Source organism: Dromaius novaehollandiae, chromosome 14 (genome assembly GCF_036370855.1).
Source record: "Dromaius novaehollandiae isolate bDroNov1 chromosome 14, bDroNov1.hap1, whole genome shotgun sequence".
Taxonomy (NCBI): domain Eukaryota; kingdom Metazoa; phylum Chordata; class Aves; order Casuariiformes; family Dromaiidae; genus Dromaius; species Dromaius novaehollandiae.
Genome location: NC_088111.1, coordinates 21,184,819 through 21,212,183, shown reverse-complemented (window position 1 = coordinate 21,212,183; position 27,365 = coordinate 21,184,819). Strand labels below are relative to the sequence as shown.

Sequence of the window (27,365 nt, the reverse complement as noted above, 5' to 3'; positions counted from 1 at the left end):
CCAGCTGTTATGTCATTGCCTTGTGTAAACAGGCTGTCATTTCTTCAGCCTCATCATTTTCTGGGCATTTACTGTCCGTAATCCGTTCTCCCCAAGCCTTCCCCACCGCTGGCTGGTTACTTGTATGTTTGTTCTCCCCTAAAACAGTGCCTGAGCTGCGTGTACTGGCCCTGCCCCAACCCAGCACCACCCTTGTTTACCAGAGTCGGTGACATTGCTACTGGGCCACATGCGAGCTCCCGAGAGGACTCCCTCTAGCTTGGCGTTTTTCCTGGCTTGTCAGCATGGGGGACACGGCCAGCTGGCACCCCACCTCACGGCAAAGCCCTTGTCCTGAGGGCGACTGGGCTGCACAGGGCCGCGTCAGGCCTGCAGCATCACTGCCTGACCCACGGCATGGGCTGGCACGAGCACAGTGCGTTAAAAGCTGCGGCGAGGCCAGAGCTTGTGGCAGCCACCGGGAAGAGTCCCGCTGGCTCCGCCAGCCCCAGATCGGGCCCCGCATGGTCCTTCCCACCCGGACGTGGCTGCCCTTCCTCGGCGACCTGGCTAGGGCAGATCACGCTTGCTCTGTGCTGGTTCCTCCTCTCATCTTCACCCCAAAAGCCCGATTCAGCAAAGCGCTTAATGATATGCCTGACTTTAAACACATCCTTTAGAGCTCAGGTGAATCGGAGCCCAAGATAAGGAATTAATTCGCTTTTCTCTTTCCCCCCCGTCAGCCTGGGCAGCCGCCTGTTACACTGCTGTGGTCCTGCCTCCCTCCTGCGCTCTGCGCTGGGGCAGACGCGTGCACGACCCCCCGCAAAGGCATTTCAAAACACCGCACGAAGCGGCGGCCCAGCACGCTGACGCACTTCAGGCACCCTCCTGGGCGCGGGAGGACCTGATCCCTGCCGGGGCAGCACCCAGGAGGCCGGGGGTCCCCCCCCAGCTGCCCCCCCGGCCTCCCCCCCAGCCTACCCCACCCCCGCCCTGCCTCCCTGAAGGCCTCCGCCTGCCCCCACCCGGCCCGCGCCCCGCTGCTTCCCCCGCCCCACAGGCGCCCCGTAGGGAGCCGCCCCTCCCGACTCCCAATCCCAGCATGCCCTGCTCCGGCGCGTCCCGAGCGGCCGCGGCCGGGCCTCGCAAGGCACGCCGGGACCTGTAGTCTTCGCCCCTCAGCGCCTCGCGCAAACGACCGGCCGGCGCGGCCTGCCAGTCCCGCCCCCCTCTTCCGGCCGCGGCCTCTGATGGGCCAGAAGAGCGCGGGCGGGGCGAGGGGGAGCGCGGGAGTGGGCGTGGCGGGGCGGTGCCGGCCGTGACGGACGTGGCGGCGAGCCTATGGCGGCGGGGGCCGAGCGGGGCGCTCGCCTCGGCCTCGCCCTGGGCCGGCCGCGGCGCTGCGCGGCGGCGCCAGGCGGAGGCGGCGCGCCGGAGGTGCGGCCGTGCTGGCGGCGGAGCTGCCCCGGCCCCGGGGCGCGCCCCCGGCCGCGAGGTGAGTGCGGCGGCCGCCGCTCGGGCCTGCCCCGGCCGCGGGAGGGGGCGCCGCGCCGGGCCGCGCGGCGAGGCGGGGGCGCGCTGGGTGCGGGCCGCCGCCGGCGGGGCTGCGTGTCGGCCGGGGGAGGCGGCGGGCCCAGGCCTGGGGGCGGGCCGGCCGGGCCCGCGGCGCCTGGCGGCCGGGCCGGGCCCCCCGGGCGCGCTGTGGGGCGCCGCGGCTCGGCTCGGCGCGGCGCGGCTCGGCTCGGCTCCCCGCGGGGCGGCGGGCCGCTGCCGGGCGCTGTTGTCCGCCCCGCCGCGGGGCCGGCGGGTGACGGGCTCCGCGCCGCGACCCGCCGCTCCGGCTCCGCGGCCTTGCGGAGGATCGAGCGCGGTTTCTTTGTCAGCAGCTGGGGAGAATGGTTGCTTAATTAACAAGCTGCTAATCACGGGCGACGGAACTAGGATTTCTGTCTTTCTTCTTTTTCTTTTTCCCGTCTCCCCTCCCTTCCCCAGGTATCTGAGCGTATCGCGGCAGAGAAGACTAGAGGCGAGGTGGGGAAGATGGAGGGCTCGGTCTGAGACCAGCTCCTTCTTCTCTTCCCTTTCCTGCCCCCCTTCGAAGGGGGGAGAGCGGTAATCGTTCTCGTCCAGTCGCCTTTGAAAGCTCGGGAGCCGCAACTGGAGCGCCCATCAGTCTGGCTGCGCGTTTAGTATGCGGTTTGTGCCTCCTCGCTAATGAGAGGGAGAATGGGAACCCAGGGAAGCCCTGTGAAGAGCTATGATTATCTGCTCAAGTTCCTGTTGGTAGGAGACAGCGATGTTGGCAAAGGAGAAATCCTGGAGAGCCTTCAAGATGGAGCTTCAGAATCGCCGTATGCCTACAGCAACGGTAAGGCTTGTGGAAGGGGCGGTGGGAGAAAAAGCTTTTATCCTGTGACATGACAGCTAGCTTCAGAGAAGGTGAATGATCTGTGTCTTCGCAGTTGTTACTGAATGGCAGCTCTGAAGTCTTTTAATGTATAGACGAAGGGAACTCTGCATTATATCATTGTCAATAAAGAAGTCAATTTGGGGGAGGGAGGGGTTGGGTGTTTTTTTCTTTTCTTTCTTTTTTTTTTTTTTTTTTTTAACTGAAAACATAACGCTGTTTATCAGGGCTTGCGTTCATGGTAGTGGAAAGGTGCTGACTGTTCCTTAAAATCACAAGGGTCTCCTGGAGCTTCTGGCTAGAGAGATGCTAAAGAAGTTGGTGTCTGATGTAATCACAAGACATGCAAATCCTGAAGCGTAGCTGGACCATTACCAAACACAGCTCTGCTTGTACAGCCTACTTAAAGAGCCAAATCTTATTTTCCATCATCGCGGCAGGGGTTAATGCGAGGATTGAATGGTACTAAAGGGAAGTGCTGTAACAAAAGAACAGTAACATTATTTCCAGACCAAAGCTGTTATGACTTGGTACTTGGGTACTGAGAGCACAGATTCATCTGTCTGCCTCCTGCAAACATCAGGGTGTATAATGGAGCCCATGACAGACCATTAACTATAGTGTCACAAGACTATAATTAAGAGCCAAGGAGTGACGCTGTGCTATTTCCTGCATCCCTCCGCTGCAGTTAAAATGTAACACTGCCTGGCATGGTACAAGTCCTGGGGTGATTTTCAATCTGTCATAGGTTTCACCATCCTCAATGCAAAATAATGGCCCCAGGGGCTTGACGGAAGCGATCTAATTCAGGTCCTGCATCCTCACCAGAACCAACCTGAGGGCTGGAACAGTTAGTATTTTCTTTCATGTGAGACAGTCGAGTCTGAGATAATCGGGTGCTTCTGGACACTTTGGGTTGAAGCTTGCTGAATTTAGAGTTGCTAAGGAGCAGCGTGGCTTAATTCCTAACTGTATAATATCCTCAGAACTATTACCATCATTTTAAGAACTAATGCAAGAGCACACCTGATCTGCAGACATTTATGAGGAAGCACTGACTCAGAAAAGTCAGGAGGGTTGTGAAACTGGAATAGCAAATTCTGGAAGTAGAAGATTGTGGTATCATTCATCCGTTTGGATGTCTGGCTGAGCTTGTGTGGTTTACCTTGGAGGAGATACTTGATACCTCTAAGCTTCCCTGAAGAGACCTCATATCTCTGAGGAACCTGCCTTGGCTGGGAGCTATTAAATTGCTCCTTGGGATAAATATTTACTAAACAGAAACAGATGAAGATTGTAACAAGGGTAGTTGTTTTGAGTTGGAATTGTCTTCTAATAGAAATGATTTTGACCATTGTTTAGAAACAAGTTGTGAAATAATGGGTATGATTGTTTTTGTACCATCACATGCACACTTTTTTCAAAGAACTGTTGGGGGGGGGGGGGGGTTCCCCTCTATAACTAAAAAAAGTTTTGTCTCTATACCTGCTATTTTATAACAAGAAAATACCACCATCTTTTTCTAGAAAAAGAAATATCAGTAAGCTAGTATATTTAAAACCTTCCCCTGTCTTCTGCAGGCAGTGGAACCCATTTTTATGTAGTGAATTTTATACAGTCAGATACTGGGTTTTTTTCATAATAATATATGCTTTGGTAGTCTCTGCTTCTGCTGCTTCTGCTAAACTGCATGCTTTTTGGATAATCAGATTGAACAGCTTTGCAATCTGAGTGAATTTGATACTGCTGATATTCTTGACAGCCTTGGCAATCAAATTTCCTCTATCTCTGGAGTAGCTGTGATATAAGTACTGGCAGTGCAAGCATCCCTGCCAGCATGCTTTAGCTGTGCCCTGGCAAGACCATCCCTTGATATGAAGATGCTTAGACTCTGAACGTTTAATGCTTGGCCTCCTGGCTGAAGCAGCTGGTTGAAGTACTATAGTTTCTTGTGATGTGAGCACTTGTCAGCTGGAGTAAGAGTATTGAGGGCTCTGTGCGCGCTGCCCAAAGGGCTGTCCTGCTCTCTAATGGCCTGGCTTTGAACCTGTAATCCAGAGAGGTGAAAGGCTTGATATTCTGTCACAGGCTTCTAAAACCTTTGATTCCCTCTGTCTAAACTTTTCAGTGTGTACCTAATGCTGTCCTAAAACTACAAAATGGTGTTATGTAGAGGCTGTTTTGTAAATCTCATACTTTTTGTAAATCTCATACTTCCAAGCACACCCTCATCGTCATCCCCTCCCACCCCCATGCTCCCATTTGAAACAAATGTTGTATCATGCATTGCTTATTCAATCCGTCCAGAAAACAGATCGTGCCATTATCAGTGCAAAATGAAATATGCTTTAGGTTTATTTTGTGGTTAGGACATCTCTAATTTCAAGCAATTTCCCTAGTCCCTAACCTCTGGAGGGGAAGGGGTAGAGTAATTGTGCCATGCATTTTTGTCTCATGTGGGGTCTGCTGTTTTTAGTGTGTTGGCCAAGGATAACTTTTAACACAGGGTTTTGAAACATAGAATGAAATAATAGATTCTCCTTTCAGGTCTAAAAATTTCCTTTCTTCCGAGAGACTTAACTTTAGAACTCTTTATAAATTAGGCTCTATATTATTGCTGCTGCTCATCTGTCATATACCTGGTATCTAGTAAAGAGTTTGAGGAGTTTTTTCTTTTCTGCAGATCTGTCGGGGAAAGTAGACAACTAAGAGATGAGGAAACCCTATTTCTATCAGCAAAAAGAGCTCTATGTGGAGCTCTGAAGAGCAAGCAGCCCCGTTTCCTTATGTCCAGTTTCTGAAAGCCTTGGACACAATATATTCTTTTTTTATATATATCAGAACATCATTCTCTCCATTATTATTCAGAATCCTTGAGCCAAAACATCACTTTTCAATGCAGCCTTATAGGTTGGCATCTTGTATTAAATTAGACACTTCTTAAAAGTGCAGTTCCTGTTCTGTATAGCAAGACCTTAGCAATGTCCCTTTTTTTCTTTTTTTATCACTGTTAAAAGTAAATCTGGCTCATATAAAGAGAGACAGTTTTTACTTGCTGGATGCTGTTGGCCTTTGCAATATGAGTGAATGTTTAATCCTAGCTCTGGATAGCTCTCTGGATTGTCGGTCTGCCTGTGGCTTGGAGTAGTACACTTGTCCATTCAAGCAGAAAAATTGAGAACTGCAAAGGCTTTGGATACAGAACTTCTTGGTAACTTAAAAGTGCCTGTTTGATTCAGGATTTGAGGTCCAGTTGTCACCTGCGTGTTTTTTATTAGGTTCATGTTCTATCGGGCAGAGTGTGCTCCGTGCGAAGAGCAGGATCTGCTCCCTGGCGGTGTTGTTTGTGCCGTGATGCTGGACATTGGCTCCCCCTCCCTGCTTTACATGAGATGTAAAGGAAACTGCTGTTAGCACGTAGAACTGGGCCCCTGGGAGGGTTTGTAACCAAGTTTGACTTGCATTTTGCTTTGTCTCAGCCAGGTTCAAAAGTCCCTGAAGTAAACCACCTTACTGATGTTCTGGGAAAAGTGCAGCATTTGGGGAGAACACTATAATTCTTTTTTTCTGGGCTTCCAGTCTCATCCTTCTTCCCAACTTTCATCCTTCTTCCCCACCCTTAAAATCTGCTGTTGAGGAGGCAGGCTGCCATTTCCTTTCAGAGCACCACCATTACTCTTGACAGCTAGAGGACTTCCCTGAGAACCAAAAAGCTTGCCTTTCCCTTGAGACCCCAGAATGCTTTTTCTTCTCTGCAGGCACTCTTTCTCCCAAGGTACAGTGGAAGGTTATTCTAGCCCCTGCAATTTGAGCTGTGATGGAACAGCTGACTCAAAGCAAAAGTGTGTGCCCTACTCATGGCTGCAAGTCAACTACACAGATCACTTGCCACTTAAGTGCTTAAATTGCCCGCTCTGTCCTTATCCTTCCCCAAATACTGAAGCAGGACAGGAATTCTTCTGCTCGCAGAGCTCTGCAGGTTTTTGGACAAGTAGATGTGGTGGAGCTACACGTGAAAATAGGAGTTGTGCTCAGATGAGGAACCACTTTGTGCTCTCCACAGGAGGACCTATCACTTTGTCGATACTGTGTCATAGAGCCTCTCCTGAATATCTAATTATTCATATGCTTACAGTGAAAAAAATCTTGTTCAGCTTGTTTTTTGGCTTGCTTGAGAAACCTGCTGCGTTCTGTACTGCATCACCACGGAATGAGTCATGTGGAGGCCTCCTTATACAAGAATGCTTGATGGGCACAGATGCCACTACTGCCATATGATAAGGTGCTCAGCATGCACCAGAAATAGGGTCCGGGCCGCTTTTGCTACATGGACATGAAAGTAATGTGCTTTTGCTGATTATCACCCTTCCTTCTGTGGAAGGGTCCTCCCCTTCACCTACTGCTGCTCCCGTAAGAAAGGAGGAGCATCTGTTAAGGAAAGAATAGAACGTGTTTCCGAACAAATAGCTTTGTTTGGAAGGGGGTTTTTTGTTTTGTTTTGTTTTTTCTTGCCCTCAGGTTGTGTTAAGAGTGTCATAGGGAGGAAGTCTTATGTCTGCACTCTGATGTCCTTCTTTCAGCTTTTCAAGGAGCATACGACAGCTCAACTGAAAGTTGTCCTGCTGTAGGAGACTGGTGACCATCCCTTCTGCAGTGACCTCCTCACAACTAGTTTCAACATCATCCCTTAGCTGGGGCTTAGAATCTATGTTAAAGCCTCATTCCTAGCTGTTCTCTTACTGTGCTAGGGACACTGTATTCACTCACTGAAGAAAAATCTCAGTTTCTTCGTTCTCCATTATTAACTGATCCAATGAAATGTTAGGAAAAAGGCAACTTAAATGCTTAATTACCATAGCTACTCACAGGTTTTATTGTTCAGGTAATAACTGTTTGAGTCTTTCCCAAGACTTCTACCCGGTAATACGTATGCAAGGAATTCAGCTTTTGAGCTGGAGCTATAGGCACTTCTCTGCAGACCCGTGTTGCTGTCACTTGTCTAGCACAATGCTGCTCCTCAGTGTTTGTGTTTAGCTGGAACTCTTGGTTCCCAGAATCAAGATCTAGGGCCATGTAGCTTGGTGTCCTTTCCCTGGTTGGAAGGCCAGTGAGAAATGGCATTAAAAGAACAGTTGAAGACACTGCTCAGCCCCTTCCAGCCAGTGCTCGTTGCCTAGGGACCTCATAGCTGCTGTTTGAACCAGCAGAATGTTTTCTCATATGATCCATGTCTTTGGTTGTCTTTTCCTCTGACCGTTTCTGTGCAGTTGCCTAAATTCGGAGTTCCCTTTACTGGCCATTTCAAAACCACCTCTACAGCAATTACTTTCTCCATATGTCCTCTTACACCTCTTTGTCTAGAGTGCAGTCTAACTGCTCAGTCACCAGCGTGCATCCAGAAATGTCACCTGGGAAACGGTTTAGCTTTGCTTTGTAGTAGTCTTCAAGTTGGTTAGTCACTCACTGACCAAGAGATTTATTTTTACCACAACTAGTGCACACAAGGATAGAGAAAAGGGGAATTGTTGTTGTCTCTTCCCTTTCCTCACTAACAAGGAGGGATCAAGAGAGGGAATTCTCTTGATCTTGTGCACTTCTGTTCTTTGCCTCTCGAGTTTCCAAGGTCTACCAGGGAGATGCAGTCTCTCACTTCTCCTGACGCCTCACCTACTGGCTCTGAATTTGCTGCCGTGTTTGGCTAGAGTTCCTGCTGTATTTTGAAGTGGTGCTGCTGTGGTTTTGCTGTCACTGATTTACTTTCTCCAAGCCCTTTTTAAAAAATCATTTAAAAAACAAAGCAACAAGCAGTTCTATTTTAAACTTCTGCCAGTTTTGTAAGGAAAGGACTTCTGTCTCCTTTGGAAATACCCAACAGCATCTTGCCTTCCCTTCTCAAGCATGAAACAAATAGCTGCTGGACGTCCCCATTTTCAGTCTGGTCTTCTGCTGGGGCAGTACTGATGTCGTGGCACCTTCTAGACGGAGAAGGCACAGCTAACGAACATCAAGCAGTGCTGTGGCACGGCCTTCGGACTCCGAATGACGGCTCGTCCTTGGGTTGCTGTGCTACGTCGAGGCTATCTCTGGCATCAGAGGGGAGGGAAAATTGATCCTGATGCTGCCTCTCTGTTTTTTCCTCATCCTTGCCTGGCTGCGTGCTGTTGGACGTGTTCACAGTGTCTTGACAGAGGATGATTTTCCATATCGGTTGCAGTTGTGAGCTGTCCCGTTGGGCTGGCCAGCTGTTTCGGATGCTGCATGCCAACGGAAACTGCTGCTTGTTTTCTGGCATGGCTCTGCACTAATTGAAACACGGTTTCATTTTGAGGTTTTAGTACTCTGATGCAGGGTGGATTGAGGCAGAATGTTCCAAATGAGGCCTTGCCATCATGTTCCCTTAGTGGTTGCAAAATTAATCTATAGGGAACGCTTCAGTCAATCGGCAGCGGGCATGCTACTACGAATCTCCTCTTTCAATAGCTTGAGAAGGGGAGAATGATCGTTACAGTAATTCCCTGTGTCTGCCAGCACTCACATCAGTGTGCTTCAGCGATGTTTGCTACCATGTCATCAGGGAGACACAATTCTCGTCTCATCGGAGCAAGCTTTGCATTGGAAACAACTCCAGCATCTCTTATTTCTCCCGTGTTTATTTCTGAATCCTTCCCATGAAAAATATCTCCTAACGTACCGTATTCAAACTCTTTCGCTGCTTGATGTGGGGCTTACTAGTTGCAGGTTATAACCTGAAGGTGTTTTATTCGGGGGTTAAATCCTTCTGGATTCGGAGCACCTAGCAGCTCTTGATGTCTTCAGCTCTCAAGTCAGTGAGGGTTAAGGTTGGACAGCAACTTAGGTTATTGCACATGTATAACCTTTCAGGTGAACTGGCTGTAGTTTGTCTTGTTTCTTGTTTTTTAAGCCGAGTAGTTGTTCTTAATGTTCTCTGGAGTTGGTTAAGATCTGCCCAGTCCAATAATCTGGTGTAGTCTTGCTTTTATGTGGCTGCTTACATGTAGCTGAGCCATAAGTCCATGAAGGCGATGTGGACTGAGTGCCGTGAATCTGAAATGGGTGAAATATTCTTCTAATACCTGGAATTAAAAGCTTCTCTTTATTGTTCAAGTTTTCTTAAAAGCAAGTAGGTTTAGCTTTATCCAGATCCTCAGATGACATTGTCCTCTTCTGTTGGTTTTTTTGAGATATAAACTGCATATGAAAGCCCACGTAAAATGTCTCCTCCTCCTCCCCCTCCTCTCCATCAGCTTTTGTTGCCAGCTGCTCCCTGGCATGTTTTCCTCAAGCTGCCTCCTTCCTCTGTGAAGAGCCGAGCATCTTTCTGTTGCACTGGCAAATAGCTGTGCTAAAAGCTTAGGTTTGAGTGCTGAGATCCCATAATCTTGCTCTTTTCTCGTTTTTATTTCCCTGATAACTCTACCTCCACCCCTTATCTTTCTCTGACATCCCAGACTTGTCACTAAATGAGCAGTGATACAGAAGCATCATGTCTTACAGGTTTTAATTTGATTCCAGGCTGAGGAAGAGGAAAGAAGCTCTGACGTGAAAAGTCTTCAGGCCTTCTGTTCCATTTTGCTAAATATTTTGGTGTGAGTTGGGACTCACCTGAAGCTAAGACTGTGAAGGAAAATTTCCTTGGGACACAGAGGACTGAGGCTCAGTTCTTCCCCCCCTCCCCTGAGAGGTCTGTTTATTCCTGCAAAAATTCTAGTAATAGTGCAGTTATAACACGAATTCTGAAATTTAGTTTGCTCATATGATACTTATTGAGAACGCTTTTACGGCCCTAACTTCTTGAGCTTTGTCCCTCAAGTTCTACTTTCTCTTTGCCTCCTGTCTACCACCCTGCTAGAAAATCCAAGTATTTTATCATTAACTTGGGCACCTGTTCTCTTATAAAGATAACCAATAAAGCAATTCATGTCCTGTATGTGTCGTGCAGTGCTAAAGGCATTTTGACATAAAGCACTGAATTTAGACAAAAATCCTCATGTGATTCTAACAAAATATGTCCTTAAGCCATTGATGGCAAGGAGAAGGCAGACAGAAGGAAAGGCTGTATTTAACTGACAATTTAATGAAAGGTGCTGTGCATCTCTGGAATAAAGCTTTACTCAATAAAAAGATATGTCTTTTCTTTAAAAGGATATCACTTTCACTTCTTTTCTACACCAACTTTAATTTTTTTTCCTTGGCCAATCTTTGTGGTTTTTAATCATACCACTTGCCTGTCTCTGCAAATGGTTGTTTTCTGCACCTCACCCCCTGCTCCCCAGTCATGTTCAGAGCAATCCCTCCATCTTGTATATCCTGTTTACAGGTTTTTAAGAGGAGACGGGTGTCGTCTGTTTTGCCTGTGGTTTTGGAGGTTGAGTGGACAGGAAAACTGACTCGATACAGCATGCAAAATAACTGTTTTGCTTGTCCTGTTTGCTTCATCTTAAATTCTGTCTTAATTGTCACGAGAGCTGTTCACTTATTTTCCTTGCAGTGAGAAACGTAAAGCAACTTGATGTTAAAATCCCTGCAGGAAACAGCTAGCAAGGTAGTCTCTGTGCTGAGACACAAGGAGATGAAATCCCGCGGGGTCGATCGTGCCGAACCGGAGCACCTCGTCTTCGTTGCTCGCTGTAAACGGTAGCGAACGTACGTTTGCTGTAAAGTGCCTCCTCAAATTGAGTCGTGCTTGCGTTCTCGTAGGCGTTATCTGTAGCACAGGGTTAAAATCCAGTGTGTCTTTTTTTGTCTGTTTTTAAGCAGGTAACAGCAACACGAATGTTGAAGAATTGCAGTTTAGTGATAGGATATCCATTGCCTCAAGCTGGATTTCTCACCGCCACAAACTGTCGCCTTTCTTCCTTCACCCTCCACCCTTCAGACAGTATCTCTAGTTCGTCAGCGCTGCTTTTTTTTTAAACACGACTGTGTATGTTTCATTTTGCTTCCAGGAATGAATTCTTTATCCTGTAACAACAGGTCAAAAGGAGGACGTTGGGAGGCTTCAGCTCTCGTGGAGAGCAAGATGTTCAGAAGCATGAATCAAGGCTGTTCAGAAATCTCGTGATGCTTCTGCAAAGCTTCGTGTTTCATCAGCACGAATAGAAAGATACTTGCGTCGCTAGTGGTAGCAACCCTTCATTTAAGGGCAAGGATGGATTTTTTTGAGTGCAGGCAGGTATGTATTGTAGGTTAAGTCCCTTGAGATCTGTTGTCCTCAGTGGAAGCAGTTCACCGAAATGTGAAATTAGCAGCATCAACTTGGATTGATTCTTTTCCAACTGTGGGACTCGCTATAGGTGCTGTGAGAATGGAATTGAGAAGTTGGGGTCCCAGTATTCAATTGAAGTTGTCATGGTGACTAGTCTCTCTAGAGCACTGAAAGTATGGGCGCTAGATGCGTGATGCTTATTAACCCTTCTAAGCCCAGCTGAAATCCTGCAGACTTCCCCCCCCCGCCTCCCCTGGGAGTTTGGATGTATAGTGTTGGGCTCAGGGTGATTGGGGGTTTTTTTGGTACTTGCATCAATGCTGTGGTGATGGAATGTGACCGTTTGAATGGCAAAACTTGGAAATGCAACCTGGCTTTTGGCAGCTGATTTTTTGGACTTGAGCATCTCTGTGAGCTCGCGTGCGTGTGCCAGGTAACTGGAGGCTGCCTCCCCGTTCAGAATGTGTTGAGCCACTGCAGCATTGAAAAATAAGCTTGCAGCCTTATCCGTGGTCTTGAAATGAATCTGATGCAAGCTTGCAAAGCAAGGCAGCGTGTTAAATTCGGATGTGTACCTCGGGCCGATATTGATGCTGTGAAGCGCCAACTCTGTAAACCCAGTGTTTCCCACATATTAACATGTGCAGCGCTTAGAGATGTAAATGTGGAATGTTAAATTCTGAAATGTTAGGATTTTGAAGGTATTTTATACAATTATTTAGACCTTTTTGAGTTCTTTTCTTGTCTGTGAGTAGATCTTTGTGTTTGTATGGTAATCCAGCAACAATGAAGATTGTTATGGTGCCCCATGATTTTTCTTTCTTTTTTTTTTCCCCCCTCATAGGCTGCCTTTGTTTCTGAGCGCAGCTGTATAGTTTTTATGGAGATCTGAACTGCAAAGCATGAAGAAACTCTTTTGTTTGTAGTAGCTTCTGTGCATAAAAATCAATCTTGATTTTCTTCTAAAGAACAAATCCACTTAACATTCCCAATTCTCGACTGACTCTTGACTCTTTCTGTGGCTTCTTGGGTGTCTGCTGAAATTGCTTGAGCTTTAGGAACAGATTTGCTCCTGGCTCCAAACACAGTTTTCAGATGCGGTTGCCATCCTTAAATGAGCAGAGAACAAAGTTCCACTGTGCGTGAGGACCAGAGCTGCCGACATTGGCTCCGCTGAATTGCGGAGCAGGCAGCTGACAGACAAAGTATTCTGCAAATCTGAACTTTTTGCAGGGTTCTGAATATATATTTTACTTGTGCTGTTTACAAAATCAAACAAGCAATTATTTGTATGATGGCCCCCTCTGCCCGCAAGCACTTAGTAGTAGATGATGATGCCTGGAACAAATACCAAAACAAGCAGCTTTTGTGTCGCAGAGCTTCAATCTGAATCTAAAACAAACAGCTGAAACGAGGTGGGTATGAGTGAAGGACAGAGTGCATTCTTCAGAAGAAATCCACGGATTTGGGTAGTTTGAAGTCATTATGTGTAACTTGTTCTCACTGCATTTCAGTATGTCTCCTTGTACTAGGTGCTTGGCAGCTTGTTTGGTCCTGCATAGCTAACAAGTACTTGGACAACCTTAGTTGGACGGAGCTAGCGTGAGGCACCGGGCTTGCTTCTGGAACGTGGACTCACGACTGGCTGCAGGCACCTGGGTCTGCCTCCTTAGGCTCCAAAGAAAGAGTTCAAGTGTCTCTGCTGAGCAGCTCTTCAGTGGAAATCCTTAACAGTTGGATGATTTGGAGATCCTTGGTATTGCCCATCGAGATGTGCAGCAGGAATGGATTTTTGTATTTGCTGCTCTGAGCAGGCAATGATGGCTGTCAGGACAGGCGGTTGCAGGAGAGACTGGGTAGAAGATAGAAGCCGATATGATGGGCTAGGAGGGAGCATCATTGATCACTCGGATGCCAACTAAGAAGTGAGACCTTTGTATTCTTGTTCTCAAGTTGCTTCTTCACTGGGTTGCAGTATAGTGGCGTAGTGGTAAAAATGAGTGCTCCCCCCTGCACCCAGGCTTTCCAGGTGCTAACTGGGATAGTTTTGTTAGGATCCTTTTGGGGAACTTTATCATTATTCTTAAAACAAAGAAATAGTCCTGCTGAGGTAAATGTTAATGCTAAAAAGCACAGATCTGAGGTGACTCATCTTTATTTTAAAACCTATGCCCTGTTGTTGGTGAGGGTACTTCGTTGTGTGTCTCTAGGTAATTGAACGCGTGACTCTTCCAAACAACACAGAAGTTCATGGGTTAGACTTTTTTTCTTCTGTGGCTTACGGCTTTGACCTGAGTAGCTAAATCATTGTACACTTTTAAGGTCAGATAATTTCATCAGTTATGTTATCTATTCAAATAAGTAAAATTCACTTTTTTTCATAAGCTAATGGTTATGTGCTCATACCATGTTTTTCTGAGCTTTAGTACCACTCACTGATAATGGAGAAAGTAGCCACTTCTCCAAGTTAATAGTAGGAATTGTGGTACAAGTTAACGCACTCATTTTGTCTTCTAATGCCGATGCTACTGCCTGTTCCTTAAGTTACCTGAGTCAAGGAAATCTAAATATCTGCATCTCTGGTGCACCCGTTATCTCATTACTGGCCTCAGCAGCTGCCCTGCTGGCAAGGAGAGAATTTGATGTTGGACTCATTTGTTTGGTGGTTGTGTACCATAGTGTAAAGCTTTTAAAACTATTAACCTGTTTGGTTGAATGGATGTTCACCAGCTTGCAAAGGGCCCTTTGACGTGCTGTGGTTTTGTAGTTACCTGCCCCATTGGACTAGAAATGAAATGAAATGGTAACCTGTTTCAGTGTTGCTGTTCATCCGTGAGCAGCCAGTTCTGGTATCTGTCTTTAGCCCTGAGTATCCTTTACTCAGTTTAGGGAAGGCACAAAAGCACAAGTTACAAGAAGACAAAAAATAAGGCATTTTGAACTACGCTCTTAATGCCTCCTGGCTTCATATTCCATCTGTTTCATGGCACTTGGAGTAACTTGGCTACTGCATTCAGTAACTGTAGATGGATAACTTATTGACCATATCACCATAAACATTCTTAAATGAGAATGTGCAGGATGTTTTTAAAAGTATATAAAATTTTTGTGGAATAACTGTTCTGCAGGAAAATGAGTCCCAGACAGATAGTCTGTTTTAGTTTGAGTAAAGAATTTGTGGAAAAAGCAATCGCTTTGCGTGGATGCTGTCTGTATCAAAGAAGAATGTGATGACATGTTCTTGAGAAGCAAACGTTGTTCTTGAGTAGCTCTGTTCCTCTTCTCCTGACCTTGTATGTATTTATTGGTACACCCACAAAGCTGGGCACTAGAAAGTGTGCCAAGAACGCTACTCGTTGATAGTGCAAAGTGGTTGAGTGTGCTGGGGTTTTTTGTGTGTGTGTGTGGTTTTTTTTGTTTGTTTGTTTGTTTTTTTTGGTGGGGGGGTGGGGGGCGGTCAGCTCTACCCAGAAACGAAGTGGTTGGGAGGGTTTGTGCCGGTAGAGAAACCTCAGTTTATGTTGTGTTACTACCCAACATGTCAAGTGCCTGGGTTGCTTGCTGTCCAAATTACTGCTATCGATTATGCTAGTAAGTATGTTTTGATAGTTATTTTGGGAGGTTTGAGTGGTGGGGGGGTTTTCTGGTCTGGTTTGGGTCCACCCCATCTGGAAGCCTCCAAATGGAAATGCTGCTTTTAGTCTAGAGCTGATCCGCTCTCAGGTCGCACTGTGGATATGGAACTACTGCACCTATTTCTCGGCTCAGTTTTGCAGCTTGCGGTGACCTCCCATTGCTTCTTTACCTTTGCTTGTTCTTTTTTGCTTTACGTTGAGGATGGGCCTGGCTGTATTGTTATTTCTTCTGTTTTCTTCCTCTTCAGTAGGCAGAGGTGGTAACCAACGGGTGCACCAGCCTTTTGAGCACGCAGCCGTCAGGTGGGGAGGGGGTACTGTAGTCTGGTTGCAAATGGTTATTGGTTTTACTTGCCCAAAGGAAAACTTTTAGTTGGCAGTGTAAATTTGTTGCTGGCTGTTATTACTGGCAGCTCTTGCCCGCGTGGGTGGCATGCCGTGGGGTCCCTTCCTTTCTGAAGAAGTGTTCAGCCTTGCGTGGTGGCTCACCATGTCTCCCCGGTTCACTGCCTGCTGCTCAATGGGGCTGAGTTTTGAATTTTAAAACCAAGCTATGTCACTCGTGGCTAAGAATATTTTAGTTAATATCTGTAACATCCAGGTTCTTGTTGGAATAGAGTTATCTTTGGGCACTTCTTGGCTGGTAACTGGCATTTGGGATAAATGAAGTTCTACACTAACTGCTTTAGGCTGAACTTATTGGAGCCAAGGAACGCTTCAGCTTTGTAGTCTGTTTATATATGCAGAGGTACAATCCTTGCACTAATTTTGCGTAGATTCATAGCTTGTTTGAGATTTCTTTCTTATTTACTTATACAAACCTTTCAGCTGGATTAAAAACAAGTCCTCTGTGGAGGAAAAAAGAGAGGATTTTCAGCAGTGCATGTAAACAAGCATTCCTACCAGAGATGTGGATTACATCTCAAACACACGCAAGTGAGTGTTGCTCCCTTGAACGTCCAAGCCACGCAGTTCAGGCTCTGTTTTGTCCCAGGGCAAGATACTTCTTGCTTAGAAAGCAAAAAAAGTAAAAGATAACATCTAATCTAGGGCTGAATGAGGAGGATAGGGTTACCTAACTTACCTTATTTTCTTATTTATATAATGTATTGAGTGACAGATTGGCCTTGGCTCGTTATAGTACACCTCAGGAGTTTTGACTCTTCACCATATATAATATCACACTTAATGGGTTGGACGATTTCCCTCTCTTGAACTATAAATGAATTCAACCCTGTTTTATTAAGAAAAACTGAGCTGACGTTATGCAGAGCACATCTGTAGGCTGGGGGAAACCGAATATATTTTTAATGAAGCTCACGTGATGTGTATCAGTGTGTTTTCTTTTTTTTTTTTTTCTTTTTTTTTTCTTTTTTTTTTTCTTTTTTTTTTTCTTTTTTTTTTTTTTTTCTTTTGTGGGTGGATTAACAGAAAAGAAGGCAATGAATTCAGGGCCCCCAAGAATAGAAAGCAATCCATTTAAGACATGAAGCGGCAAAAGCAACTTTGGTCAACCTGTGATTCACACAAACTGTAAATGACTTGAAGCAATAACTAGAGTATCTCTAGGAAGGAAAGCAAGCTTGCCTTAAAAATATATCAGTGTCTCACTTGAGTGCCTTTTTCTTTTTTTTGTAAAGAGACTTCCAGATGTCACCTAGAGTGTCATCTACCCCAGATTTGTTGATAAATTGCCTTCTTCTCAAAGACACTGCAGATGCAAACTTGAGATATTGTTGCCAGCATGGTTGAGCACAGACTTTGAGAAAGTTCCCAGAAAAACCTGTTGATGGCTCATTCTCACGTTAGGCAAGCTCCTTCATCCCTCTGTAATGGGACTCCTCCCAGCTGTAGCCTTTTGAAATACATTTACACAGGTATGGTGGAGCCATTAATTTGGGGGGATTGCCTTATTAGAGCCTTTCTGGAGGAGGATGGTTGATTTGGACTAAAAAACTAAAATGCAGGATTGCTTCTAGGAGCTCCCCAGCTGTCTGTGCTCTCTGAAAGCTCTTATTCTCATCCCATCACTAACGGAGAATGAACTAACTGTTCAAGGGAAGGAGAGCCTTCTCGTCTCCTCTACGGGCATTAGGTCAGAATCGGGCTTGAGAGTCCGGAAATGCAAAAATGTCTCCTTGCTTGTCTTTAAAACAAAAATGCACATAAAGTCAAGAAACTACTGTGCTTACAGCAGTAAGTGTTTATAGGACCATGTTCATTTAAACTATTTAAAGCCAATTTTTCTGCAGGAGGCTTTGACCTATTCAAAGGGAGAGCATAAGCATAGCATTAAATATATTTCCCTGTTTTCTTTCTGCCTTCTTCGGGGCGACTTCTTGGTCTGTGCATCTGCTTGTGTGCTGCCTCCTCGGTTTTGGCTTTGGCTCGCTGCTGCTAGGACAAGCAGCCTTTAAGGTCTCAACGCAAGCATTAGGATGCCTTTCCCTGAGCAAGGAATTCCTAAGCGGAAAAAAGACTGACAGCCTGATTACAAAGCAGTACCAAATTTTTCCAGACAAAGTGACATTATTCTTTAAGGGGTTTTATTTCCCAGTTAAGATGGGTACAGTCTTTCAGGTGGCAGGCCAAATTTTAGCTCATCCTAAGGTTTTTTTGGGTTCGTAGAAGTATTGATAGGAAGTATCTTGTGCTCCAATTTAGTAATTTGGAATAGATAAGATTCTTGTAATACCTGCTACATATTCCCATGGGAAAATGGCTTGATTTCTGAGGTTTTTCCTTATATCAGTTGTCAAAAGAAATTTCTTGAATTTTCTGGAGATGGGAGCGATTATAGCACTTGTTCACAGGAAACCTCACTCTGCCAAGGGGAGTTGGGTGTCTGGCATCAGGGTTGGCAACAACAAATCGCTTTACGTAGTACTCTGTACCGAGTAGATTTACCGTATAAAACATAAGTTGAGATGGCGTCAGTGTAAGTAGGAGTCTAAAGTGGAACTGGAAAAAAGCAGGAGAGGAGCTGGACTGAATGCTAAATGAGAGCAAACAGCCCAGACTTGTTTTCCAAGCTTTCTTCATTTTGTTAAATCGAGCTCGATCTGGGTCAAGAAAGATCAGTTGATAAAAAATAAGCTTTAAACACCGCTGTTTGCTTTTTCCTCTTAGTCCTGGATGCCCTGAGGGCCAGGCCGGTTCCCGAAGCAGCTGCTGGCAGCGGACGTACTGCAACGTGCAGGAGAGGTGTCGAGCATGGGCTGTGTAGCAGTGCCTCCTTTTTTAGAGGATCAAGGCTTGTTCCCACTGAGACAAAACACCAGTTTTGGGATGAGCTGTGTTCCGCTGCAGGCGGAGGTGGTGTTCAGGTAGGGGGAAAGCCCTGTCAGCTGCAGAAACTTAGATTTAAACTTCCCCGAGTTCGTCAGCTTCCGAACTGCCTTGAACGAGAAGAGCAGCTCCGTGGCGGGATGGAGGAGCGGCGGCGGGGCCGAGGCTGTCGCGCTGCCAAAGGCTCCGGTGCAGTAGTGGCATCTAGCGGCTGCTCAAGGTGGAGGGGCTGGGCTGGGCCCCTGCCCTGAAATCCCCGGGACAAAACAGCCAGGGCTGAATTGTGGAGCCGCTAAAAGCCAGTCCGGGAAAGTGATCTTGGCTTCTCTGCTACAGCCTGCTGCTCCGCTTGGTGGGGTAAATGGCTGCTAGGCAGCACGTACGAGGCTACAGCTAAAGAATCCCTTAATGTGATTAAAATGGAAGTAATATTGCAACTGTTCACAATTGTGTGAGCTCTCTGCATGCGGTTGCTTTCAGATGGGAAACGGCGAAAATGCTCAGGTAAGCGCGTTGAGCAGGGCCTGCAACTCTTCTGCTCCTTTATGCAGTTGTGAAGAATAAGGTGTCTGCTGTGAGGCTGCCAGCAGCAGATGAGCAACTTCTCCTCTTCTCCGGGGGGACTGTCAAGCAGTAGTTGCATCCCCTGGCCTCTCCAGAAAAGCAGCTGGGGTAGAGTAAAAACCTTGCATACATCGTACCCTTACTAATAAGGGTTACTAACCATGGTGTTGAATCCTATGGTTTTAAGTGCATCAGTGATTGATTTATGTAGCAGTACTAGAGATGCTGTGGATTTGCCTGTGGCAACCGCTGTTCCTGCACAGCTATGTAAGTGCCGTTTGCTGCCTGGATGTTGGAATTGCGTGGTCAGCTGCATCCTGCTCAGGGCACCTCACCAACTGCAAAGCAGACCCCAAAAGATGTCGCAGGCAGGCTTGGAAGGGAATTGCTGTGAGCTGATGTGCTGTATGAGTACCTTTTCCCCCAAATGTTGCCATTGCGTAGTTTATCTGTCAGAATCCGTGAGCTTGTAAGTAGAGTCTTTGCTTAAAAGTGTGGGGGGATGTCTTTGGTGGGTTTTTTTTGTAAATTTAACCCCTAGTCCAGATGTAGGTACATGCAAGTTGCAAAATACATCACTTTATGCCAACTCACGTTACCAGATAATGTTTAAATGCAGAACGTAGCTTAAAATAAGAAGTCAAAACAGCTTTGCTTTTAACTTGAGTATATGTGAATTCCTTAGGCTAGCTTTCATGCCAGCGCTGCAAGCATATAATCCTCAGGAAAAAGGCCTTTACCCTTTATTTCCAGTCCTTTGCTAAGGAGATAAATGCTGTATGAAGATGTGCATCGGCAAATACTGAGGCAGCTTAAGCCACTGCTTCCACAGAGCCACAGCTTTAGGTCTGTGTTGTGCTTGGATCCAAGAGTGAGGAGCGTTTAAACATATCAAAGAGAAACCCGTCAAGCGTAGTGGGGAGCAGGTGCTTGGAGAGTCTGCCAGAGCATCTCCATTACGATGAGCTCTTTTAATTTCCTGTGAAAGTGATACCCTGGCTGCCGTCCCTGGCTGCCTGCCTCCCGTGGAGAGGGATATCTGCGGGGGCAAACGTGTGACGGTGCGCCCTGTGCTTCCCTCCCTCCTGTCTTGCGTGCTTTCTCTTCCGAGGGTAGGCATGGAGGCGAAGGAACAGTACCTTTCCTACCTATTTTTTTCCGAAGCATCTTCAGAGGTGGGGTCAGTTATAGCAGGAGTTCAGGAAGGGGTGTTCTGACGTTTGCCTGCTTGTAACCGTTGTTGGTATTTGTTCTGCCATGAGGCCTGTGTTGATTTAAGTTACTTGGTGCGGTTTGGTGGAGAACAGCGAGGCTCCGAATTTAAAGCCTTGCTCTTGTGACTAGCATGCATATATGTGCAAAAGGCCAGTAGCTCTCTGAGGACGTATTGTGAACATCCAACATGCAGAGTAAGCAGTTTGTGAACGTGGAAGCTGACAGCTGCCTTTCGGGGCTTGTATTTTTGTTGTCTGCATTAACTGGAGTTGTCTTCTCCTAGTCCACCTAAATCCCTCTCCTCTTTAAGACAGAACAGTTGAGCGACTAGTTTCACCCTGACAATTGCGTTCTGAAAGCCTTTGAGCCCCAAAAACTATGTTGCTATTCCTTTTAGCTGGCTTGACTTGGCGCTTTCACGCAAGCGCTCCGTCGGTGCCCTAATCCAGGCCGCTGGCACGGAGGACGCTGAGTGCTCGCTGCCTGCAGAGAGCCCTTGCACGTAAAAAGCAATGGGATGGTTGCACGCAGGGCAGAGGCTCTGGGGACTTCTCATCTGAAATAAGGCAGTGTGCTTAATTAGCCCTTTGCTTAAAAGCCCACGTAATTCCCCTTCTGGAATGGGAGCAGGGGAGGGAAAAAGGAAGCGATCTTTTGGGATGCTTCATCCCAGAGCGTCCATCCTTTGGTTGCGGAGTAGGCTTGCTTCCACTGGTGCAGTGGTGCCGCTTGCTGTCTCTCGGGACAGTGAAGATTTCTATCCGTAGGAAAATAAATACAGGTCATTCACTTGTCTCTGGAGGGAGATAAACCATAAACTATCCATTTTCTGTGATAAAGCACTGGAAATGGTTGGAATTCAAGATAATTATCTTTATTGCTTTTTATAGCACCCTGCGAAGGCTAAAATCCAATTTGTTTTTCACTAACAGGAAGCTCCTGCTGATGACTCAGGAAAAAAAAATCCATTTGCTTTATTGACAAACTTGGCTGTTAGGTTACTGGGGCAGCGTTGTCCTTGTAGGAGAGGGGAAATGTGGTTGGGAATGCGATGGTGGGTTTCTGATATAAATTCAAGGTTTGTTATCCAGTGGTGAGAGGGGAAAAGAGTTGATCTAACCGGAGGAAAGGCGTTCTGCTTTATTAAAGATTGTAAACTGGTTTACGCTTTCCAGTGGCTGCCTGGTAATGGTGCTTTTTTTGCCTTGTTTAGCGAACTTCAATACATCGGCAGCATATTAAATCGAGCTCCCTGAGAATCTGGCTTAGCTGGCCACCTGCCCGTTCCTTGTCTTATCCTCTAACCTAGGCTTTGCGGGGAAGGGGACTGGCGGTGCAGTTGTGCTCTTGCCTACCTGTGCCTCAGCTGAGGGTGAACAGCATGTTCATCTTAGCATAGACATATTGCCTAGAAGTGAAATTGCTTTTAAAAAAAAAAAAAAAATCTTTTTTTTCTTCTCTCCCTGAACATAAGAAACAGTGTCTTATGCTGCTTTCTCAGCTCCTGGTAAAGGAGGAGGAGTGCTTACCGCCTCATTTGACTTCTATATGATATGCATCCGATGGCTTATCTTGGACTGAACTTTCAAGCAACTAAATTATTAGTGGTTTACGTGGCTGTCCTCTGGCCCTGTTGTGTACTGAGTACAACAGATCTTCTCATAGGCCATTGCTTGAACCTTTCACTAGTTTTGGTCTGCACCTGTAAAAGTAAAAACACACTGCTGAGTTGCATCAGCCTTTGCTTCGTGACTATTTGTAGACCTTTGTGACCCTGATGTGAAACTCCTCAAACGATTTTCTCTGTAGGAAAAGTGAAGTAAACTTGAATTTGCTTTTATCTTATTTCCTTAACAAGTATAGCGAATGAGCATTTCTCAGTTCTCAATTTCTCTCCGGCCCCATAGTTGGAAAGAAGAAATCGTATACGCTGGCAAGCTTCCAGTATAACCACCTTCCCGAATGTCCTTTGAATGTTTCAGGAGGTGATGTTCATGCAAAGATGTTTGACTTGCAAACTAAATTCTCAGAGAAACTTCTACATTTTTCATCTTTCTGGCTAATCCCCCAAACGTCTGTAACGCTGTCACTTTGGGTAGTGCTGCAAAACAGTGAATCTTCTAGAGGTGGAGCCGGCTTTATCGAAGACTGCAAAAGAAGGAGGCAATCCAGGGGTTAGTTATGTTTTTGGGGAGGAGGGAAAGACCTCCACAAGAGTGCTCTTTATTTGGAAGCGGAGTTCTTTGTTTTATCAAGTCTCTGTACCAGTTCTCCAGAAACTTGCAGTAGAGCAAGAGGGAGAAAACCACACTTTCAGTAAGTGTTAAGTGGTGGGTCTGGGTGGGCAAGGCCGACTTCTTGCCAATCTCCAAAGACCTGTTCAGTGTTTGCTCAGGTTTTTGTTGGTTTTCTTTCAGGAATTGACTACAAGACCACTACTATCTTGCTGGATGGCAGGAGGGTCAAGCTGGAACTCTGGTGAGTTTGTTTTTAAACTGTATTCGCTGTAGGACCAGCATCAGTGAGCAGAGGAGTATTGCTAGCACGATACTGTATTGAACTGCGGAGAATGCGGAGCATCCTCTGGTCATGCAGTGAGGCTTAGTAGCTTTTCTTCTCAGCAAGTTATTCTAGCAAATTGGCCCTCCTTCCGTTAATGAGTAGCACAAACAGTGTGTCGTCCTCAGAGCAGTCCTATTTCAGTCCTTCTCTGCTGTACCTGATTGTATTCCCATATAGCTCTCAATCCCTGGGGGAGCAGTACTCTTCTGGCAGTAGTACTGGACTTTACTTCTCACCTAGGAAGAGAAATATGTACGAGAGAATAGGAAAGGAGGAGAAAAGTGTTTGAAGCCCTTTGTGCCTGCAGAAGCCTGGATGTTCTCGATTCCTCGGGTCGAAAATTCTAACATAAGCAACACAATGAATCGATCTCACAGTTAGTGTCACAGACTACAGTAAATCCCTGGAGAGCGGGATCTACTGGAGTGACCTGACACTGGGATGGAGATGTGAGAATGCTTCAGGTGAACAGTGACTCTTCCTTCCCATGCTGGCAGAGGCAGGAGACCCAGAGTCCTTCTAGCCAGCTTTCTGTCTGTGGTTTAAACTGCTGAGAAGCTGCCACAAGAATCCTGTAGATGAGAGAGGAGAGATGCCAGGTCTTAATCTGGGTTTGATCCTCATCTAATAGGGGGTGACACAGGCCCTTGACCATGAAGCTAAATTTCCACTTCAACACTTGTATCAACTGGAATATCTGTTTGAATTGTTAAGTAGTGAATGAACACCAGGTTCTTGGCCTCGCTGTCTGACTTCGGCAGTGTACAGTCTCGTGGTTTAATTATATACCTGCTTTCAGTTGAATGTCCTCATTTTTGTTATGAAAGAACAGAAATTGCTAATTTACCTCTTCTAGCTTGTATTTTTCTATGTGGTTCTTATTATGTTCTTCTCTTTCTCTTGTAAGATGCCTATTTTAGCATTTCAACTCTGTATGTAGTCACCTCTTGCTTCTCTCTTGAAGCCCTTTTCTTTCTGTGCTGTACTGCTTAAGTTGAAGAACCTGCATATAACCTTCCCTGAAATACTTACAACATCATTTTATGATGCCTTAATGATTTTATTTTACTTAATGATTACTCTTAACATTTCTTTCCTCATCCAACCCAATATTTGTTTGTTAGGGGGAGAAGAGGGCTTGAGCACAGTTTGTTAGATTGAAGTCCAGGACCAATAATATGGCCCTTGAAAGCTTTAGATCTGAAAGCGGTGCTGTCTTGAAACTTGTGATCGCTGCATTGTTCATATAGCTGCTGCAAATCTGTGGGATTGACCCAGCTTCTCGGTGGTTATTAATGTGTCTTCACTGGGCCAGAATCAAATGGACACAGCAAACATCACAACATTTTTTTTGCTTATGAACCTGAGTTTGGATTACATACTGCTCGGATCAGTATGCTGTGCTCTGGCTTACTGTCCCTGATGTTCCCACAGGCTCTGAGAAATGCTAGTAATGTAATGAAGCTTGCTTATACCATGTCTTGAGTGGCATTTAGGACAAAGGTTAGTGTTTGTGAAGTCCCTTGTCCCAGTAAGCGATACTTCTCTAGTACTGTTCCTGAGCTCTGTGTAGGGTATGCCAGGCTAGGTCTGTCAAGGAGGTCTAGGTATAAAGATAATTCCTTTCATATTTGGTGAAAACTTTTTTGGAAAAGTGAAACTAGCTAGTGCAACAAAATTTCTTCTGTCTTCAATGATCCTGTTCGTTTTATGTTAGGTTAGCTTTTAACTATGACTAGGAAAGATTTGTAGTCTCATCCTGATTTTTGAACTGCCAGTAAACTAGAGAGAACTAGGGAAAAGATCTTTTGCCCAAGGAAATAAAATGACTTGCATCTTGGTAGCTCCTAAGGTAGTGCTGAGTGGTCTTGTTTGTGCCTGCTCCGTGGGAAACATGATTACAGGGAGGAACTCTGGGGTGCATCATATTAAAACCAAAAGTGACAATGCACCCAGGGAATGTCTTCAGATTTTTTCCTGAAAATACCTTGTGGAGCAGTTCTGGTATCATGCATGTTCCAAAGAGCTAATGAAGTCAATGCTACTTGGTTTTTAGTCCAACAGGAGATGTGCGGTATGTGATTTGATTCCTCAGCATTCGTAGCTGTAACTTTAATTTTCTTTGTTATAGGGACACATCAGGGCAAGGAAGATTTTGTACCATTTTCAGATCCTACTCTAGAGGAGCCCAGGTAAGCTTGCTGTCAGTGTTTGATAGGGAACGTTTGCTTTTTTTTTTTGTGACTGTTAAAAAAAAAAAAAATCTTTCACTCTGTAGTTAAGAGCTCTGAAAAAGAACACATTGAGCATCAGAAGGATGGGAACTATGTTAACACACTGTATTTCTTTGCTGCCTAGTACTCTGTTTTTATGAAACAGTGGGAGAGAGGGGAGGGAGAGTGACAGACTTTGATTGCTATAGAAGAGGTCTATTACAGACTAAATTCAATATTAGTTTCCAGACTAAGGGCTGAGAAGACAAAGATTATAGAGGAGAAGGCAATTCTCACTCTAGATCTGCCTTCACTTTAATGTGGGGACTTATGCTTTCTGAGGTTTGTCAGATTGGCTTAAATATGACAGCAGCTTTCCCAGTGGAATTCTTCCAGCCTGTGTTGCATTTAAGTCAGGTCCAAAAATAGGGCTTCTCCAACTTGCATGTTTGATACAGACTTGAAACTAGAGCAGCTGAGTTGGATTTTAAAGTGCACTCTTTAAAGCATGAAATCAAGCATTAAATTTTGAACTTCTCCTTTGGGCCCTGCTCCAGAATACAGTTTAGATTCTGAATATCAGAAATTGTCTTGTGGTTCTTCTGAAAAATTGCTGTTAGTAATGCTTTCTTGCTGTGCTAATGTCATCCTTTTAGTAACATGGCGGGGGGCCTCCAGGATAAAGTCTCCTTAAGTTAAAAGAACTTGAAAAGACTTCCTGCAGACTTACTTGTGCTTTAGACATGAGATCACTTAGACTGGGATGTGCTGTTCATACCTCCTGCCGTGTCTCATTTATTCTTGCTTGTGCACATCTCTGGTGGTGTGGACGGCTTTGAGGCAGCTTCTTTGAAGCTGAGCCCGACTTGCTGGTTATTGCAGGAGTGCAAGGCACAGGAGTGTTGGTGTGCAACGTGCAGTGGGAGAGTATGTAGGCCTCCAGCTTACATGTTCAGTCCAATGCATGAGTTTAAAGATGAACTTTCCTCTACTCATACTACATTTCAGAAAACTCTAGAGCTTCAGTACTAATGTATCCCTTTGCTGGAGACCATGCCTTATCCCTTATCAGTTATAAATGAACAGAGCTGGTCAGTGTGGTTTTCTGGCCTCATAATTTAGCTTTGGTCAGTGAGAAATCACTGTGGTCAGATGCCCGAATCAAACCAGGAGTAGAAAGTGGAGAGAGGGCAGGCTTCCCAGCTGCGGTGTGCCTAGTAGTATCATCTGATTCCTTTTACCTCTGTCTCCAGCACGACCTGCTCTTCCAGATTGCTGTACAAAAGACTTTCTCCCCTTTGTGTGGACTGTGAGCTCCTCAAAGCAAATGCTGTGTCCTGGTGAAACTCAACCCAGTGGAGCCTGCACCATGTGCTGGAATTCCTAGCTGCTGCTGCCATACAAAGACCTAGGGCAGGTGTGAGAGGTGGAAAGAATGGTGATGAAAATACTTTTCTTTAGTTGAAAGAGTGGGCTGGTCCTCGTTTGGAACCACTCATCTTCACTGGGACAGTGAAGCTATTTTACTTCTGACGTTTTCAAGAAGATGTCCCTGCTCAAAGTATTGGCTTGTGAAAGCACATAGCTATTTACCCAGGGAAGCAGTATGGAGTCTGCAAAAAAAAGGGGGGGGGGAGAGAGGGGGCAATAGGGAAATGCATCAAAGTGCTCAAGAAAAGTCCTTTTGCTTGGGATGGAGTAGCCACAGACTGGGCAAAAAGTGAGACTGCTGGGGGTGGGAGGAAGGAAAACTCCAAAGGCCTGGTCCCTGCTAGGAGACAGTTTCTTCACTTGGCAATCTCTCCAGCATTCCCTTTGGAGGGTTCAATTCTTACCGCTACATTTGAGAGACAATAAAGTGGGGAGGGGAGTCAGGTGTGCTTCCCTCAATTCAAGACACTTGTCACACCATGCAGCTGCTTTATGTATTTTATTAAGCACTCACTATTCAGATATTCTTACCCTATACTCACTTGACCTCTCTAAGGGCCCTCAGTCAGATTGCTGAGGCCAGGCCCTTGCTCTCGTGTGCAACCTGTGAAAGTCCTTTTCGGAAACTCAAATTTTGCATTCGTTCTTAAAGCTCCTCCTTGCAAAAAGGGATTTTTGATAGGAGCAGAATGCTGGGACCTGGCAGGCTTAAGGACAAGCTACACTTTACTGCATAAGTGAGCAACAGGTCTCTGGAAGGTCCTTGAGTACTCTGGCATTCAGTGTTATATCATTCACGTTAAAGACCCTTCCGTCAAGTTGGCTGTTTAGGTTTATTGTGA

The 27,365-nt window shown here is 45.9% G+C and overlaps 1 protein-coding gene across 1 annotated transcript in view; it reads left to right on the top strand.

The window, feature by feature from the left end:
- The first annotated feature begins 1,325 nt into the window (after positions 1-1,325).
- RAB40C (RAB40C, member RAS oncogene family) overlaps positions 1,326-27,365 on the top strand; it is a 37,961-nt gene continuing 11,921 nt past the window's right edge. The window contains exons 1-4 of the mRNA XM_064520686.1: positions 1,326-1,477; positions 1,975-2,350; positions 22,735-22,795; positions 25,011-25,071. Of these exons, the coding sequence (XP_064376756.1) occupies positions 2,197-2,350; positions 22,735-22,795; positions 25,011-25,071 (276 nt within the window). The 5' untranslated portion in view covers positions 1,326-1,477; positions 1,975-2,196. The remainder of the gene's footprint in view (positions 1,478-1,974; positions 2,351-22,734; positions 22,796-25,010; positions 25,072-27,365) is intronic.